Genomic DNA, 17155 nt, shown 5'->3' with positions numbered 1-17155 from the left:
CTCCGTGTCTCACCCCCCGTGTCTCCGTGTCTCCGTGTCTCCGTGTCTCACCCCCCGTGTCTCCGTGTCTCACCCCCCGTGTCTCTCCCCCCCCCCCCCCCCGTGTCTCCGTGTCTCACCCCCCATGTCTCCGTGTCTCACCCCCCGTGTCTCCGTGTCTCACCCCCCGTGTCTCTCCCCCACCCCCCTCGTGTCTCCGTGTCTCACCCCCCGTGTCTCCGTGTCTCACCCCCCGTGTCTCCGTGTCTCACCCCCTGTGTCTCCGTGTCTCACCCCCCGTGTCTCCGTGTCTCACCCCCCGTGTCTCCGTGTCTCACCCCCCGTGTCTCCGTGTGTCCGTGTCTCCCCTCCCCCGACAGTTTCGCCCAGGCAACAACCGCTCAGGGATTCTGCGCAGGGCCATCAGCGACCCCTTGGAGGCCATCGATGACTACGGTGACGACGGAGCTGCTGGGGGCTCGGACATTTTCTCTCTTTTCCACTGGCACTTGGTGACCTGTACCAGGGCCGTGCCTGGCCCTCTCTTTCTCTCTCTGTGTGTGTACGTGTGTGTGTGTACGTGTGTCTGTGTGTGTACGTGTGTGTGTGTGTCTGTGTGTGTACGTGTGTCTGTGTGTGTACGTGTGTGTGTGTACGTGTGTCTGTGTGTGTACGTGTGTGTGTGTGTACGTGTGTCTGTGTGTGTGTGTCTACATGTGTGTGTCTGTGTGTGTGTTCGTGTGTGTGTGTCTGTGTGTGTGTGTGTACGTGTGTGCGTGTCTGTGTGTGTCTGTGTGTGTGTACGTGTGTGTGTGTCTGTATGTGTGTGTATCTGTGTGTGTGTGTGTGTACTTGTGTGTGCGTGTGTGTGTCTGTGTGTGTGTACGTGTGTGTGTGTGTCTATGTGTGTGTCTATGTGTGTGTCTGTGTACGTGTGTGTGTACGTGTGTGTGTACGTGTGTGTACGTGTGTCTGTGTGTACGTGTGTGTGTACGTGTGTGTGTGTCTGTGTGTGTGTACGTGTGTGTGTGTACGTGTGTCTGTGTGTGTGTGTACATGTGTGTGTATGTACGTGTGTGTCTCTATGTACGTGTGTGTGTGTCTGTGTGTATGTGTGTCTGTGTGTCTGTGTCTATGTGTGTGTCTATGTCTGTCTGTGTGTGTGTGTGTCTGTGTGTGTGTGTCTGTGTGTGTGTGTCTGTGTGTGTGTCTGTGTGTGTGTGTCTGTGTGTGTACGTGTGTGCGTGTCTGTGTGTGTGTGTGTCTGTGTGTGTGTGTGTGTCTGTGTGTATGTCTGTGTGTACGTGTGTGTGTACGTGTGTTTGTGTGTATCTGTGTGTGTGTGTCTGTGTGTGTAAGAGACACAAAGGCGGTGGTGGTGGTGGTGGTGTTGACTACCCCGTTCAGTGTGCCGCAGTTGCCGGAAGCCTTCACAGGTGCTGCTTTGCGTAGCCCAGGTAGCTGGGAACCTTTTTTTCTTCCAAGGTCCATTTGGATATTTATAAAACATCATTCACGGGCCATACAAAATCATCAACTTAAAAAATCAGCCCGTGATATTTGGTCAAACGTTGAATTAACTCGCCCCTAATGCGACGGGCTGGAACTGCTTGTCTTCGGCGAGGCGTGGTGATGATGTTAGCCGGCGGATTTTCACCAACTTCAGCTGTAGATTGCTGTAGATGGCGGCAGTGGGCCTGTCGCCTTCTCTCAGCCAGCAGGAACAGCTCCTCTGTCAACCCCAGCCGCAGCTATCATCAGCTAGCTGAGACCAGGCCACTGTGGGTTTGAATGGGGTCCTGGGTGTACACCCACCACCACCGGAGTGGAAGGATGGCAGGCGCATCTTACAGATGACTAGTCGATGGTCAGAGGGCAGATCAGCTCCACGGTAGGTGCTGGTGTCAAGGACATGGGCTCGCATCCGCTGGTCCGTCACTACGTAGTCCAGCAGATGTTCTTGCTTGGACCCGGCATGCATCCATGATGTTGTGTGGATGCGCCGATGCCGGAACAGCGTGTTGGTAATTACAAGCCCCATGGGCTGCACAAAAATCTAGCAGCCTCCTACCGTTGTCATTGGGCTGATCTGGCCCATGCCCTCCAATCACTCCAGACCAGGTGCCGGCATCATGACCAACTCGGGCATTGAATTCACCCAACATGATGACTCTATCCCAAGGGGCCACTTTAGCCAGCGCCTGTGACAGGAGGTCATAGACGGCGTCTGACTCATCGGCTTTGCCTGCATCCCTCCACGGATGTTCATCTTCGGTGGGACATGGGGCCGCATCCGCTGTTCCATCACTACGTAGTCCAGCAGGATGTCCTTGCTTACACCCGGCGTGCATCACTACGATGTTGTGTGGATGCGCCGACCCCTGGCGTTGCCGCCCTTGCCCCGAGGGCTACATGGGGGACCTTTGTCTTTGTGCGGCAGATGGTTTGGGTCGCAGGCAGGTCAGCGTGCTTGGAGACTGGAGCCCGGTACATCACGACCACTCCTCAGCCGCAGCGAAGGTGAGTTGGGCAGATGTGCAACGCTGCGCAGGTCACGTGATGACCAGGTGGACAAGTTACAATCCCCCACACTCACCCAACTCTCTCCCCTACCTCTCACCCACCCACTCACGCTCTCACCCACCCACCCACCCACTCACCCACCCACTCACGCTCTCACCCACCCACCCTCTCACCCACCCACTCACCCACTCACGCTCTCACCCACCCACCCACTCACCCTCTCACTCACCCACTCACCCTCTCACCCACACACTCACGCTCTCACCCACCCACCCTCTCACCCACCCACTCACGCTCTTACCCACCCACCCTCTCACCCACCCACCCACCCACTCACCCTCTCACCCACCCACTCACACGCTCACCCACCCACCCTCTCACCCACTCATGCTCTCACCCACCCACCCTCTCACCTACCCACCCGCTCACCCACCCACCCTCTCACCCACTCATGCTCTCACCCACCCACCCTCTCACCTACCCACCCACCCTCTCCCCCACCCACCCTCTCACCCACCCACCTTCTCACCCACCCACCTTCTCCCCCACCCACCCTCTCAGCCACCCACCCACCCTCTCACCCACCCACCTTCTCACCCACCCACCCTCTCCCCCACCCACCCACCCTCTCACCCACCCACCTTCTCACCCACCCACCTTCTCACTCACCCACCCTCTCCCCCACCCACCCACCCTCTCACCCACCCACCTTCTCACCCACCCACCCTCTCCCCCACCCACCCTCTCACCCACCCACCCTCTCACCCACCCACCTTCTCACCCACCTTCTCACCCACCCACCTTCTCCCCCACCCACCCTCTCAGCCACCCACCCACCCTCTCACCCACCCACCTTCTCACCCACCCACCCTCTCCCCCACCCACCCACCCTCTCACCCACCCACCCTCTCCCCCACCCACCCTCTCACCCACCCACCTTCTCCCCCACCCACCCACCCACCCACCAGGGCCTGATGAAGCTGCGCTCGTCCCTGAAGAGGCGCAAGAGCAGCAAAGTGGAGCGCAACCCGAGCTTCCGTGTCTCCCTGCGTGGCCCCGAGCCCGACAGGTGTGGGCACACACACACGTAGTCACACACACACACACAGACACACACACACACACAGACACACACACACACAGACACGTAGTCAGACACACACACACATACATACACACACAGACACATACACACACACGTAGTCAGACACACACACACGTAGTCACACACACACATACATACACACAGACAGACACACACACACACATAGTCACACACACAGACACACACAGACACACACACAGACACACACAGACACACACACAGACACACACACACGTAGTCACACACACAGACACACATAGTCACACACACACACACATAGTCACACACACACACAGACACACACAGACACACACCACACACACACACACGTAGTCACACACACACACCACACACACACAGACACACACACACAGACACACATAGTCACACACACATATACACACACACACACAGACACACAGACACACACACACGTAGTCACACACACAGACACACATAGTCACACACACACACACACAGACACACACAGACACACACACACACACATACACACACACACAGACACACACACACACAGACACACACATACACACACACAGACACACACACACACGTAGTCACACACACATACACACACAGACACACACACAGACACACATAGTCACACACACACACACGTAGTCACATACACACACACACACAGACGTAGTCACACACACACACAGACAGACACACACACACATACACACACGTAGTCACACAGACACAGTCACACACACACTCACACACACGTAGTCACACACACAGACACACACACACGTAGTCACACACACACACACGTAGTCACACACACACGTAGTCACACACACACACGTAGTCACACACACACATACACACGTAGTCACACACACACACGTAGTCACACACAGACACACACATACACATACACACACACATACACACACACACGTAGTCACACACATACATACACACACAGACACACACACGTAGTCACACACACGTAGTCACACACACACGTAGTCACACACATACACATAGTCACACATACACGTAGTCACACACACACACATAGTCACACACACACACAGACACACACACACACACATACACACACACACGTAGTCACACACACACATACACACACACACGTAGTCACACACACACACAGACACGTAGTCACACATACACACGTAGTCACACAGACACACACACACGTAGTCACACACACACATACACACACATAGTCACACAGACACACACACACACACGTATTCACACACACACACATACACACACACGTAGTCACACACACATACACACACACACGTAGTCACACACACATACACACACACGTAGTCACACACACACACGTAGTCATACACACACACACACACGTAGTCACACACAGACACACACACACACACGTAGTCACACACACACACACACGTAGTCACACACACATACACACACACACACACGTAGTCACACACACACAGACACATACATACACACACAGACACACACACGTAGTCACACACACGTAGTCACACACACACGTAGTCACACACATACACATAGTCACACATACACGTAGTCACACACACACACATAGTCACACACACAGACACACACAAACACACACACACATACACACACACACGTAGTCACACACACACATACACACACACACGTAGTCACACACACACACAGACACGTAGTCACACATACACACGTAGTCACACAGACACACACACACGTAGTCACACACACACATACACACACATAGTCACACAGACACACACACACACACGTATTCACACACACACACATACACACACACGTAGTCACACACACATACACACACACACGTAGTCACACACACATACACACACACGTAGTCACACACACACACGTAGTCATACACACACACACACACGTAGTCACACACAGACACACACACACACGTAGTCACACACACACACACACGTAGTCACACACACATACACACACACACACACGTAGTCACACCACACACAGACACACACACACACACAGACACACACACATACACACACACGTAGTCACACACACACGTAGTCACACACACACATACACACACGTAGTCACACACACACACGTAGTCACACACACATACACACACACACGTAGTCACACACACACAGACACACACACACACACAGACACACACACATACACACACACGTAGTCACACACACACATACACACACGTAGTCACACACACACACAGACACACACACACATAGTCACACATACACACACAGTCACACATACACACACACACACAGTCACACATACACACACAGCCACACACACACATAGTCACACACACAAACATAGTCACACATACACACACATACACACACAAACATAGTCACACATACACACACACACATAGTCACACATACACACACACATACACACACATACACACACAAACATAGTCACACAGACACACACACATAGTCACACATACACACACACATACACACACACACACATAGTCACACATACACACACACATAGTCACACATACACACACACATAGTCACACATACACACACAGCCACACACACACATACACGCACATACACACACAGACACACACAGACAGACACACACACAGACACACAGACACACACACACAGACACACACACAGACATACACACACAGACACACACACACACGTACACACATGCACACACACACGCACGTACACGCATGCACACACACACACACACGTACACACACGTACATGCACACAAACGTACACGCACACACAAGCACGTACACACGCACGTACACGCACACAAACGTACACGCACGCGCGCACTTGAACGTGTGTGTCCGTGGTGCGGGTGTCTGTCTGCGTGTGTCTTTGTTTGGAGAGCCTTGTCTGTGTGTGTCTCTGTATGAGCGGTGTGTGTAGTGTAGCGGGTAGCGCTACGCTGCGCTACGAACCCGGCGACCCGAATTCGATTCCCCGCTCACGGCCAACACCGCCAGTGACGATTATCTGAAGCGGTCCTGGGCCTCCCCTAGGTCGACTCAGCCACAAATGAGTACCTGGTTTGCGGTGTGTAAACATCGCCACTGGGGAGACAAAGGCGGCCGGGCGTGGTGTTGGCCACCCACCCCCTCTGTGCGTGCCACAGTGCCGGGAGCCTTCATAGGTGGTGCTGTCGCTCGCTACAGCCTTGCTAGAGGCTACACGGGGGAGCTTTACCTGTGCCTGTGTGCAGGTTGTCCAGCGTTCCGCTGCACCAGGCTTCCCATGAGCCTCTGCTCTCCCCCAGTGGGGCAGCAGACAGCCTGGGCCTGAGTCGCGACCAGGAGGTCTCAATTCGGCCCGTCCACCCCTCCATCATCGGGCAGGACTACTGCTTTGAGGTCTCGCTCGCTCACTCGCTCACTCACTCATTCACTCACTCACTCAGTCACTCACTCGCTCGCTCAGTCATTCGCTCGCTCAGATAGTCACTCACTCAGTCACTCACTCAGTCACTCACTCACTCGCTCAGTCATTCGCTCGCTCAGACAGTCACTCACTCACTCAGTCACTCACTCACTCGCTCAATCAGTCACTCACTCACTCGCTCAGTCACTCACTCGCTCAGTCACTCACTCGTTCAGTCACTCACTCGCTCGTTCAGTCACTCACTCACTTGCTCACTCACTTGCTTGCTTGCTCCCTCGCTCACTCACTCACTCGCTCAGTCACTCACTCACTCGCTCAGTCACTCACTCCCTCGCTCACTCACTCAGCCACTCGCTCGCTCAATCACTCACTCGCTCGTTCAGTCACTCACTCACTTGCTCACTCACTCGCTTGCTCCCTCGCTTACTCACTCGCTCACTCACTTAATCAATCACTCACTCTCTCGCTCATTCACTCACTTGGTTAACCACTCACTCGCTCACTCACTCACTCCCTCAGTCGCTCACGCGCTCACTCAGTCGCTCACTCGCTCACTCACTCGCTCCGTCACTCACTCGCTCAGTCGGTCACTCACTCAGTCACTCGCTCAGTCGCTCACTCACTCAGTCACTCACTCGCTCCGTCACTCACTCACTCAGTCACTCACTCAGTCGCTCACTCACTCAGTCACTCACTCGCTCCGTCACTCACTCGCTCCGTCACTCACTCACTCAGTCGGTCACTCACTCAGTCACTCACTCACTCAGTCACTCATTCACTCCCTCAGTCGCTCACTCACTCAGTCACTCACTCACTCAGTCACTCGCTCGCTCCGTCACTCACTCAGTCACTCACTCACTCGCTCAGTCGGTCACTCACTCAGTCACTCACTCACTCAGTCACTCACTCGCTCAGTCGCTCACTCACTCAGTCACTCACTCACTCAGTCACTCACTCGCTCCGTCACTCACTCGCTCAGTCGGTCACTCACTCAGTCACTCACTCCCTCAGTCGCTCACTCACTCAGTCACTCACTCGCTCCGTCACTCACTCACTCACTCAGTCACTCACTCGCTCAGTCGCTCACTCACTCAGTCACTCACTCGCTCAGTCACTCACTCACTCACTCAGTCACTCACTCGCTCAGTCGCTCACTCACTCAGTCACTCACTCGCTCCGTCACTCACTCGCTCAGTCGCTCACTCACTCAGTCACTCACTCACTCAGTCGCTCACTCACTCACTCGCTCACTCACTCAGTCACTCACTCCCTCACTCACTCAGTCACTCACTCAGCCACTCGCTCGCTAACTCGTTCAGTAACTCGCTCACTCGCTCAGCCACTCGCTCGCTAACTCGTTCACTCACTCGCTCACTCACTCACCAGCAAGCTCACTCGCTCAGTCACTCACTCACTCAGTCACTCCCTCACTCACTCACTCAGTCGCTCGCTCGCTCAGTCACACTCACTCCTCAGTCATTCACTCACTCGCTCAGTTGCTCACCCACTCACTCAGTCACTCCCTCAGTCGCTCACTCAGTCACTCCCTCACTCACTCACTCAGTCACTCACTCACTCAGTCGCTCACTCACTCACTCGCTCACTCACTCACTCAGTCACTCATTCACTCGCTCACTCGCTCACTCACTGCCTCTTTGTGTGGGGCTACCTGGGTAACCTTTACCTCTGCCTGTGCCGCCGCCGCCGCCGCAGGTGGTGACGTCCTCGGGCAGCCGCTGCTTCTCGTGCCGCTCGGCGGGGGAGCGCGACAAGTGGATGGAGAACCTCCGTCGCATCGTGCAGCCCAACAAGGTGATAGTCACCCACTCACCCACTCACCCACTACACACACTACACACACTACACACACTCGTACTCACCAACTCCACCCACTACACCCGCTACACACACTACACACACTACACACACTACACACACTCGTACTCACCAACTCCACCCACTACACCCACTACACCCGCTACACACACTACACACACTACACCCACTACACCCACTACACCCACTACACACACTACACACACTACACCCACTACACACACTACACCCACTACACACACTACACACACTACACCCACTACACCCACTACACACACTACACCCACTACACACACTACACACACTACACCCACTACACCCACTACACACACTACACACACTACACCCACTACACACACTACACCCACTACACACACTACACACACTACACCCACTACACCCACTCGTACTCACCCACTACACCCACTACACCCACTACACCCACTACACACACTACACACACTACACCCGCTACACACACTACACACACTACACCCACTACACACACTACACCCACTACACACACTACACACACTACATCCACTACACACACTACACCCACTACACACACTACACACACTACACCCACTACACCCACTACACCCACTACACACACTACACCCACTACACCCGCTACACACACTACACACACTACACCCACTCGTACTCACCCACTACACCCACTACACACACTACACCCACTCCACCCACTACACACACTACACACACTACACCCACTACACACACTACACCCACTACACCCACTACACACACTACACCCACTACACACACTACACACACTACACCCACTACACCCACTACACCCACTACACACACTACACCCACTCACCCACTACACCCACTACACACACTACACCCACTACACACACTACACCCACTCGTACTCACCAACTCCACCCACTACACCCACTACACCCACTCGTACTCACCCACTACACCCACTACACCCACTACACCCACTACACCCACTACACCCACTACACCCGCTACACCCACTACACCCACTACACCCGCTACACCCGCTACACCCGCTACACCCACTACACCCACTACACACACTACACCCACTACACCCACTACACCCACTCACCCACTACACCCACTACACACACTCACCCACTACACACACTACACCCACTACACCCACTACACACACTACACACACTACACCCACTACACACACTACACCCACTACACCCACTCGTACTCACCCACTACACACACTACACCCACTACACACACTACACCCACTACACCCACTACACCCACTCGTACTCACCCACTCCACCCACTCCACCCACTCGTACTCACCCACTACACCCACTCGTACTCACTCCACCCACTACACCCACTCCACCCACTCGTACTCACCCACTCCACCCACTCCACCCACTCGTACTCACCCACTCCACCCACTCCACCCACTCCACCCACTCCACCCACTCGTACTCACCCACTCCACCCACTCCACCCACTCCACCCACTCGTACTCACCCACTCCACCCACTCCACCCACTCCACCCACTCGTACTCACCCACTCCACCCACTTGTACTCACCCACTCCACCCACTCCACCCACTCGTTCTCACCCCATACCCACCCCATACCCACCCCATACCCACCCCATAACCACCCCATACCCACCCCATACCCACCCCATACCCACCCATGCAGGCGAGTGAGACAAGTGGATGGAGACCCTCCTGCTAATCGTGCAGCCCAACAAGGTGATACCACCACTAGCGTCACACTCATACCCACAATCATACACTCACACACACTCACACACTCACACTCATACACTCACACACTCATACACTCACACACTCACACACTCATACACTCACACTCATACACTCACTCATACACTCATACACTCACACTCATACACACACACTCATGCACTCACACACTCATACACTCACACTCATACACTCACACACTCACACACTCACACTCATACACTCACACACTCATACACTCACACTCATACACTCACACTCATACACACACACTCTCATACACTCACACACTCATACACTCACACTCATACACTCACACACTCACACTCATACACTCACACACTCATACACTCACACTCATACACTCACACTCATACACACACACTCTCATACACTCACACACTCACACACTCATACACTCACTCATACACTCGTACACTCACTCATACACTCACACTCATACACTCATACACTCACACTCATACACACACACTCATGCACTCACACACTCATACACTCACACTCATACACTCACACTCATACACTCACACACTCACACTCATACACTCACACTCATACACTCACACACTCACACACTCATACACTCACACTCATACACACACACACACTCATACACTCACACACTCATACACTCACACACTCATACCCACAATCATACACTCACACACACTCACACACTCACACTCACACACTCACACTCTCACACACTCATACACTCATACACTCACACTCATACACTCACACTCATACACACACACTCATGCACTCACACACTCATACACTCACACTCATACACTCACACTCATACACTCACACACTCACACTCATACACTCACACTCATACACTCACACACTCATACACTCACACTCATACACTCACACACTCACACTCATACACTCACACTCATACACTCACACACTCATACACTCACACACATACACTCACACTCGCTCGTACCTACACACTCATACACTCACACGCATTCATACCCATACTCATACCCACCAATACTCAATCATACCCACCCACTCACACCCACTCACACTCATACATACTCAGAACTATCAGCCATACTCATACCCACCCCCCCACCACTCATACCCACCCCCCCACCACTCATACCCACCCCCGCCCACCACGCACCCCCCACCACCTCCCCAGGACAACATGCTGCGGGTACAGGCGGACGTGGAGTTGTTGGTGATGGATGCCCGTGACCTCTCCCGCTATAAGCTCAGCACCACACACGCAGACACACTCAAAGAGTTTCCTCGGCCCGCCCCACCGCGCGCCCCCCCCCCCCCCCCCCCCCCAGGACAACATGCTGCGGGTGGAGGCTGATGTGGAGGTGTGGGTGATGGAGGCCCGCGACCTTCCCTCCTCTAAGAAGTTCTTCTTCTGCGAGGTCTGCCTGGACGAGGTGCTCTACGCCCGCACCACCTCGCGCGGCAAGACCGCCGCCCCGCCTCCTCCGCCGCCGCCCCCGGCCTCCTCCTCCTCCTCGTCCTCCTCCTCCTCGTCGTCGGCGGCGGCCGCGGCCGCGGCGGCCGCGGCCGCGGCTGCCGCGGCGGCCGCGGCGGCCGCGACCGCCGCCTCCTCTTCGTCGTCCGGCGGCGGCGGTTCGAGCGGCGAGCTGGCCGTGCTGTGGGGCGAACGCTTCGAGTTTGCGAGCGCCCCTCCGGCGGCCCAGCAGCTCACCGTCTACCTGTACAAGGAGTCGTCGTCGGAGCGCAAGCGGCGGCAGGCCGGGGCCGCCGGCGGGGCCGCCGGGGCCGGGGCCGCCGGTGGCGCAGGGCGAGACCGCGGCGAGAGGGAGCGGGAGCGGTCGAGCTACGCCGGGCTGGTCGACATAGCGTTGGACGGCACGGGCCGGGCGGTGGAGCGGTGGTACCCGCTGAGCGTCCCCACGCCGGGAAGGTCGAGCGTCACCGTCAGCGTGGTGGGCGGCCTCGGCGGCGGTGGCTCGCACCACCACCTGCAGCAGCAGCAGCAGCAGCAGAGCCACGGAGGGAGGGCGCCGGTGTTGAGAGTTCGGTCGCGAAGGTGAGGGGGAGAGCGGTGGTGGTGGTGGTGGTGGTGGTGGTGGTGGTGATGGTGGTGGTGGTGGTGATGGTGATGGTGGTGATGGTGGTGGTGGTGGTGGTGATGGTGGTGATGGTGGTGGTGATGGTGGTGGTGATGGTGGTCATGATGGTGGGGGTGGTGGTGGTGATGGCGGTGGGGTTTGTGGTGGGGGTGGTGGTGATGATAGTGATAATGGTAGGGGTGGTGGTGATGATGGTGGGGGTGGTGGTGATGGTGGTGGGGTTAGTGGTGGGGGTGGTGGTGATGATGGTGGGGGTGGTGGTGATGGTGGTGGGGTTAGTGGTGGGGGTGGTGGTGATGATGGTGGGGGTGGTGGTGATGGTGGTGATGGTGGTGGGGTTTGTGGTGGGTTTTGTAGTGGTGATGGTGGGGTGCTCTGGACGGGTGCGAGGGGCTGGTAACCCCTCCACCTTCAAATAAATTACCACGATACCACGGAAAAAATATACAATGCTTGTGCCGGAGGCCCCGGGGGGACAGGCGTCTATGACATCTCCTGGCCAAACCCCATTTGGCGGAGCCAGGAGATTGAATCTCTACCCTCGGGGCTCCTCCAGAAACAACAAAAAGCCGCTTCGTGTGGCCACGTGGAATGTTCGAACGCTCACTGCAGAGGAGAGGCTGCCGCTCCTCTGTCGAGAGCTGGACCGGTACCGCCTGGATCTCTGTGGCATTCAGGAGGTCCGGTGGACCGGTTTTGGCTCCTGCCACCATGAGGGGTGGACAGTCCTCTACTCGGGGCAGCAGACTGCCAAACAACAGGATGTGGCTCTTCTTCTGAACAAAAGAATGAAGGGGGCGTGGGAGCGTGGTGGTGAGGTGTGGGAAGCTGTAAGCCCCAGGCTACTTTGGGCTCGCCTTCCCATCAACCGGAGGCGAGGAGTTGTGGTCGTGGTTACTTATGCCCCCACCGAAGACGAACATCTGTGGAGGTATGCAGGCAAGGCCGATGAGTCAGATGCCTTCTATGACCTCCTGTCACAGGTGCTGGCTAAAGTGGCCCCTCGGGATAGAGTCATCATGTTGGGCGACTTCAATGCCCGAGTTGGTCATTATGTTGTCACCTGGTCTGGAGTGATTGGAAGGCATGGGCCAGATCAGCTCAATATCAACGGTAGGAGGCTGCTAGATCTTTGTGCGGCCCATGGGCTTGTAATTACCAACACGCTGTTCCGGCATCGGCGCATCCACACAACATCATGGATGCATGCCGGGTCCAAGCAAAACATCTGCTGGACTGTATAGTGACGGACCAGCGGATGCGAGCCCATGTCCTTGACAACAGGACCTACCGTGGAGCTGTTCTGCCCACTGACCATCGACTTGTCATCTGTAAGATGCGCCTGTGATTCTTCCACTCCGGTGGTGGGTGTACACCCAGGACCCCATTCAAACCCATAGTGGCTTGGTCTCAATTATCTGATGAAAGTTGCAAGCAAGAATTTCATCATCGCTTGCGGCTGGGGTTGGCATCGTCCCCCACTCCTGATGTCAAGGAGAAATGGGCGAGGTTTAGGACTGTGGCTCATGCAGCTGCAATGGCTGCTTTGGGTACGCGGTCCAGACCTCCCCAGAGACCATGGCTGACAGAGGAGGTGTTCAGGCTGGCTGAGAAAAAGCGACAGGCCCACTGTCATCGGCTACAGAATCCTACGTCAGAGAATGAGAAGGCTTACCGCAGCCTTCGCTCGGAGGTTCGGAGAGCCGTGAGGCGCTGCAAGGATGGGTGGTGGTCACGGGTTGCTGAGGAGATGGAGTCTGCCTCAGTGGCCCGTGATCACAAATCTCTATTTAACGCCATAAAAAAGTAACCTGCAGCGCCACACCTATTACCATCATTGGGGGAAAAAACGGTGATCCAATCTCCGACACCCAGGAACAAGTTTGCAGATTTACTGAGCATTTCTGTGAGGTCCCTCAGCCAGGAAAACATCCTGGCACAAAGTGGGGATGACCCTGCTGAGGCTGCTGTGCCTCAAATATTGGAGGAAGAAGTCACCCCCTGTGAGTGGTTGGCTGAGGTGCCATCTGCTGAGGAAGTATTGAAGGTGATCCAGAGTCTGGGACCAGGAAAGGCACCGGGCAGAGATGATCTCCCAAGCAAAATGCTGAGGGAGGGTGGCGTTTGTGCACAGACTGCCCTACATTACATCATAACAACAGTCTGGACCACTGGACAGGTTCCGCAGGATTGTAAGGGTGCCCTGGTGGTCCCCCTCTTTAAGAAGGGGGACCGCACAGACTGTAACAACTACAGGGGCATCTCACTCTTCAGTGTGCCGGGAAAGGTCCTGGCAAGGATTATTCAACATCGCCTTGCCAGGCACGCTGAGGAGAGGCTTGCGGAGCCCCAATGCGGTTTCAGGAAAGGGCGGTCCTGCACAGATGCCATATTTTCTGTCCGTCTGCTACAGCAGAGGTGTTGGGAATTCCAACAAGACCTACATCTCTGCTTTATTGACCTGGTCAAGGCCTTGACTCTCTGCTAGCGATCATTAAGGACTTTCATGATGGTGAGCGGGCCCACGTAAGTCTACGTGGCCAGGAGTCGGAGCCATTCCCTGTTCACTTTGGGGTGCGACAGGGATGTCCTCTGGCTCCCACATTATTTAACATCTATTTCGACCACGTCGTTCGTGAAGCCTTCGATTGCTGTACTGGAGGAATTTCCATCTGGTACAGATACAATGGGAGGCTGATCGATGCCCAGGTGTGGTCAAGAGATGGCTTCCTATTGCTCAACCACGTTATGTATGCCGATGATCTGGTGATTGCTGCTCACTCAGAGGAGTTGGAGGCGCTGCTGCTGAAACTGGAGCTTGCCACTAAGAGGTGGGGCCTTACCATCAGCCCCACCAAAACTAAGCACCTGCATGGGTATTTTGTACCATTGGATACTCCACCCCCACAACTCCCAATCGGTGATGGGGCAATTGTGGAGAGAGTGGAGAGTTTCCCATACCTGGGCAGTGTGCCCATGACCGGCTCCAGTTTAACAGCAGAGGTCTCACTCCGAATCAGTCAAGCGGCATTATCTTTTTATCGGTTGCGTAACGCTGTGTGGAAGCTACCTGGTCTGTCGCTCCGCACTAAGCTTCAGGTCTTCTCGGCCACGGCCATGCCCTCCCTTCTCTATGCTTGCGAAATGCGGACCCCCCTAATGGAACATCTTCGCCGGTTAGAAACATTTAGGCTGACCTGCCTTCGATCCATCCTGGGTTTAACCAGGCTGGATTGTGTGGAGCTCACAAATCCTTGAGAGATCTGGACAAAGTCCCATCGGGGAGCTCCTCCGGTAGGCAAGGCTGCGTTGGCTGGGTCATGTAGCCCGCATGCCGAAACAGCTTTTGTTCGGCCGGATCGAGGGGCCTAAACGGGCGCGGCACGGGCTAGAGAAGAGATGGAGTGACGTGGTACAGGAGGACGTGGAGCTGAGTGGACTTGCCCATGACCGGTACTAGCGGTGTCAAGATCGGCCTCTGTGGAGGAGGCTCGTGAAGGACGCTACTGGGCAGTTGGAGGCAGTCGCCCTCCAACAAGAATGGAGGGTGGAGGAGCGACGCTCAGAACAACGAGCGGAGCGCCGGGTGGCTAAAGCACAGCAGGTTGGCACAGTAGGGGGCACAGGTGGTGCATCAGCCAGTCATCTCAGTCAGTCGACCCGTGGCACCTGCTGGGTCTGCCCCGTGACCTCCTGCCAGCGGGCGTTCGACACTTCACGTGGCCTCAAGGTGCACCTAGCCTGGCACAAGCGTCGTGGTGACGTCACCGCCACTTAGTGGCGAATGGCGGTTGTTGTTGATTTTGGTGATGATGGGGGTGATGAGGGTGGGGGTGTTGGTGATGGTAATATCTCCCCCCCCCGTGTCTCTCCCCCCCGTGTCTCTCCCCCCGTGTCTCTCCCCCCGTGTCTCCCCCCGTGTCTCCCCCCGTGTCTCCCCCCGTGTCTCTCCCCCCCGTGTCTCTCCCCCCCGTGTCTCTCCCCCCGTGTCTCCCCCGTGTCTCTCCCCCGTGTCTCCCCCCGTGGCTCCCCCCGTGTCTCTTCCCCCGTGTCTCCCCCTGTGTCTCCCCCCGTGTCTCCCCCCGTGTCTCTCCCCCCGTGTCTCCCCCCCGTGTCTCTCTCCCCGTGTCTCCCCCCGTGTCTCCCCCCGTGTCTCCCCCCCCCCCGTGTCTCTCCCCCCCGTGTCTCTCCCCCGTTCTCCCCCGTGTCTCTTCCCCCGTGTCTCCCCCCGTGTCTCCCCCCGTGTCTCTCCCCCCCGTGTCTCTCCCCCCGTGTCTCTCCCCCGTCTCTCTCCCCCGTGTCTCTCCCCTCGCGTCTCTCCCCGGTCTCCCCCCGTGTCTCCCCCCCCCCGTGGTCTCCCCCCCCCCCGTGTCTCCCCCCGTGTCTCTCCCCCCGTGTCT

At 56.0% G+C, this 17155-nt stretch overlaps 1 protein-coding gene across 7 annotated transcripts in view; it reads left to right on the top strand.

Moving 5' to 3' along the window:
• Positions 1–17155, top strand: part of LOC116958114 (uncharacterized) — a 139146-nt gene that overhangs the window by 63881 nt on the left and 58110 nt on the right. For 6 of the 7 annotated variants that reach the window (XM_076064278.1, XM_076064280.1, XM_076064277.1 and 3 more), the window contains exons 3-8: positions 360–435; positions 2420–2499; positions 3471–3571; positions 6872–7019; positions 8761–8859; positions 11985–12712. In XM_076064278.1, coding sequence (XP_075920393.1) covers positions 360–435; positions 2420–2499; positions 3471–3571; positions 6872–7019; positions 8761–8859; positions 11985–12712 — 1232 coding nt within the window. Of the gene's footprint in view, positions 1–359; positions 436–2419; positions 2500–3470; positions 3572–6871; positions 7020–8760; positions 8860–10579; positions 10633–11984; positions 12713–17155 lie in introns of those variants that run through there. The other variant, XM_076064282.1, reaches the window with a different exon arrangement.

Source organism: Petromyzon marinus, unplaced genomic scaffold, assembly GCF_048934315.1.
Source record: "Petromyzon marinus isolate PM22_M1 ecotype Great Lakes invasive population unplaced genomic scaffold, UKy_Petmar_22M1.pri1.0 PM_Scaffold_37, whole genome shotgun sequence".
Lineage (NCBI taxonomy): Eukaryota > Metazoa > Chordata > Hyperoartia > Petromyzontiformes > Petromyzontidae > Petromyzon > Petromyzon marinus.
The sequence above is the reverse complement of the archived record's forward strand: the minus strand, read 5'-3'. Positions and strand labels throughout refer to the sequence as shown.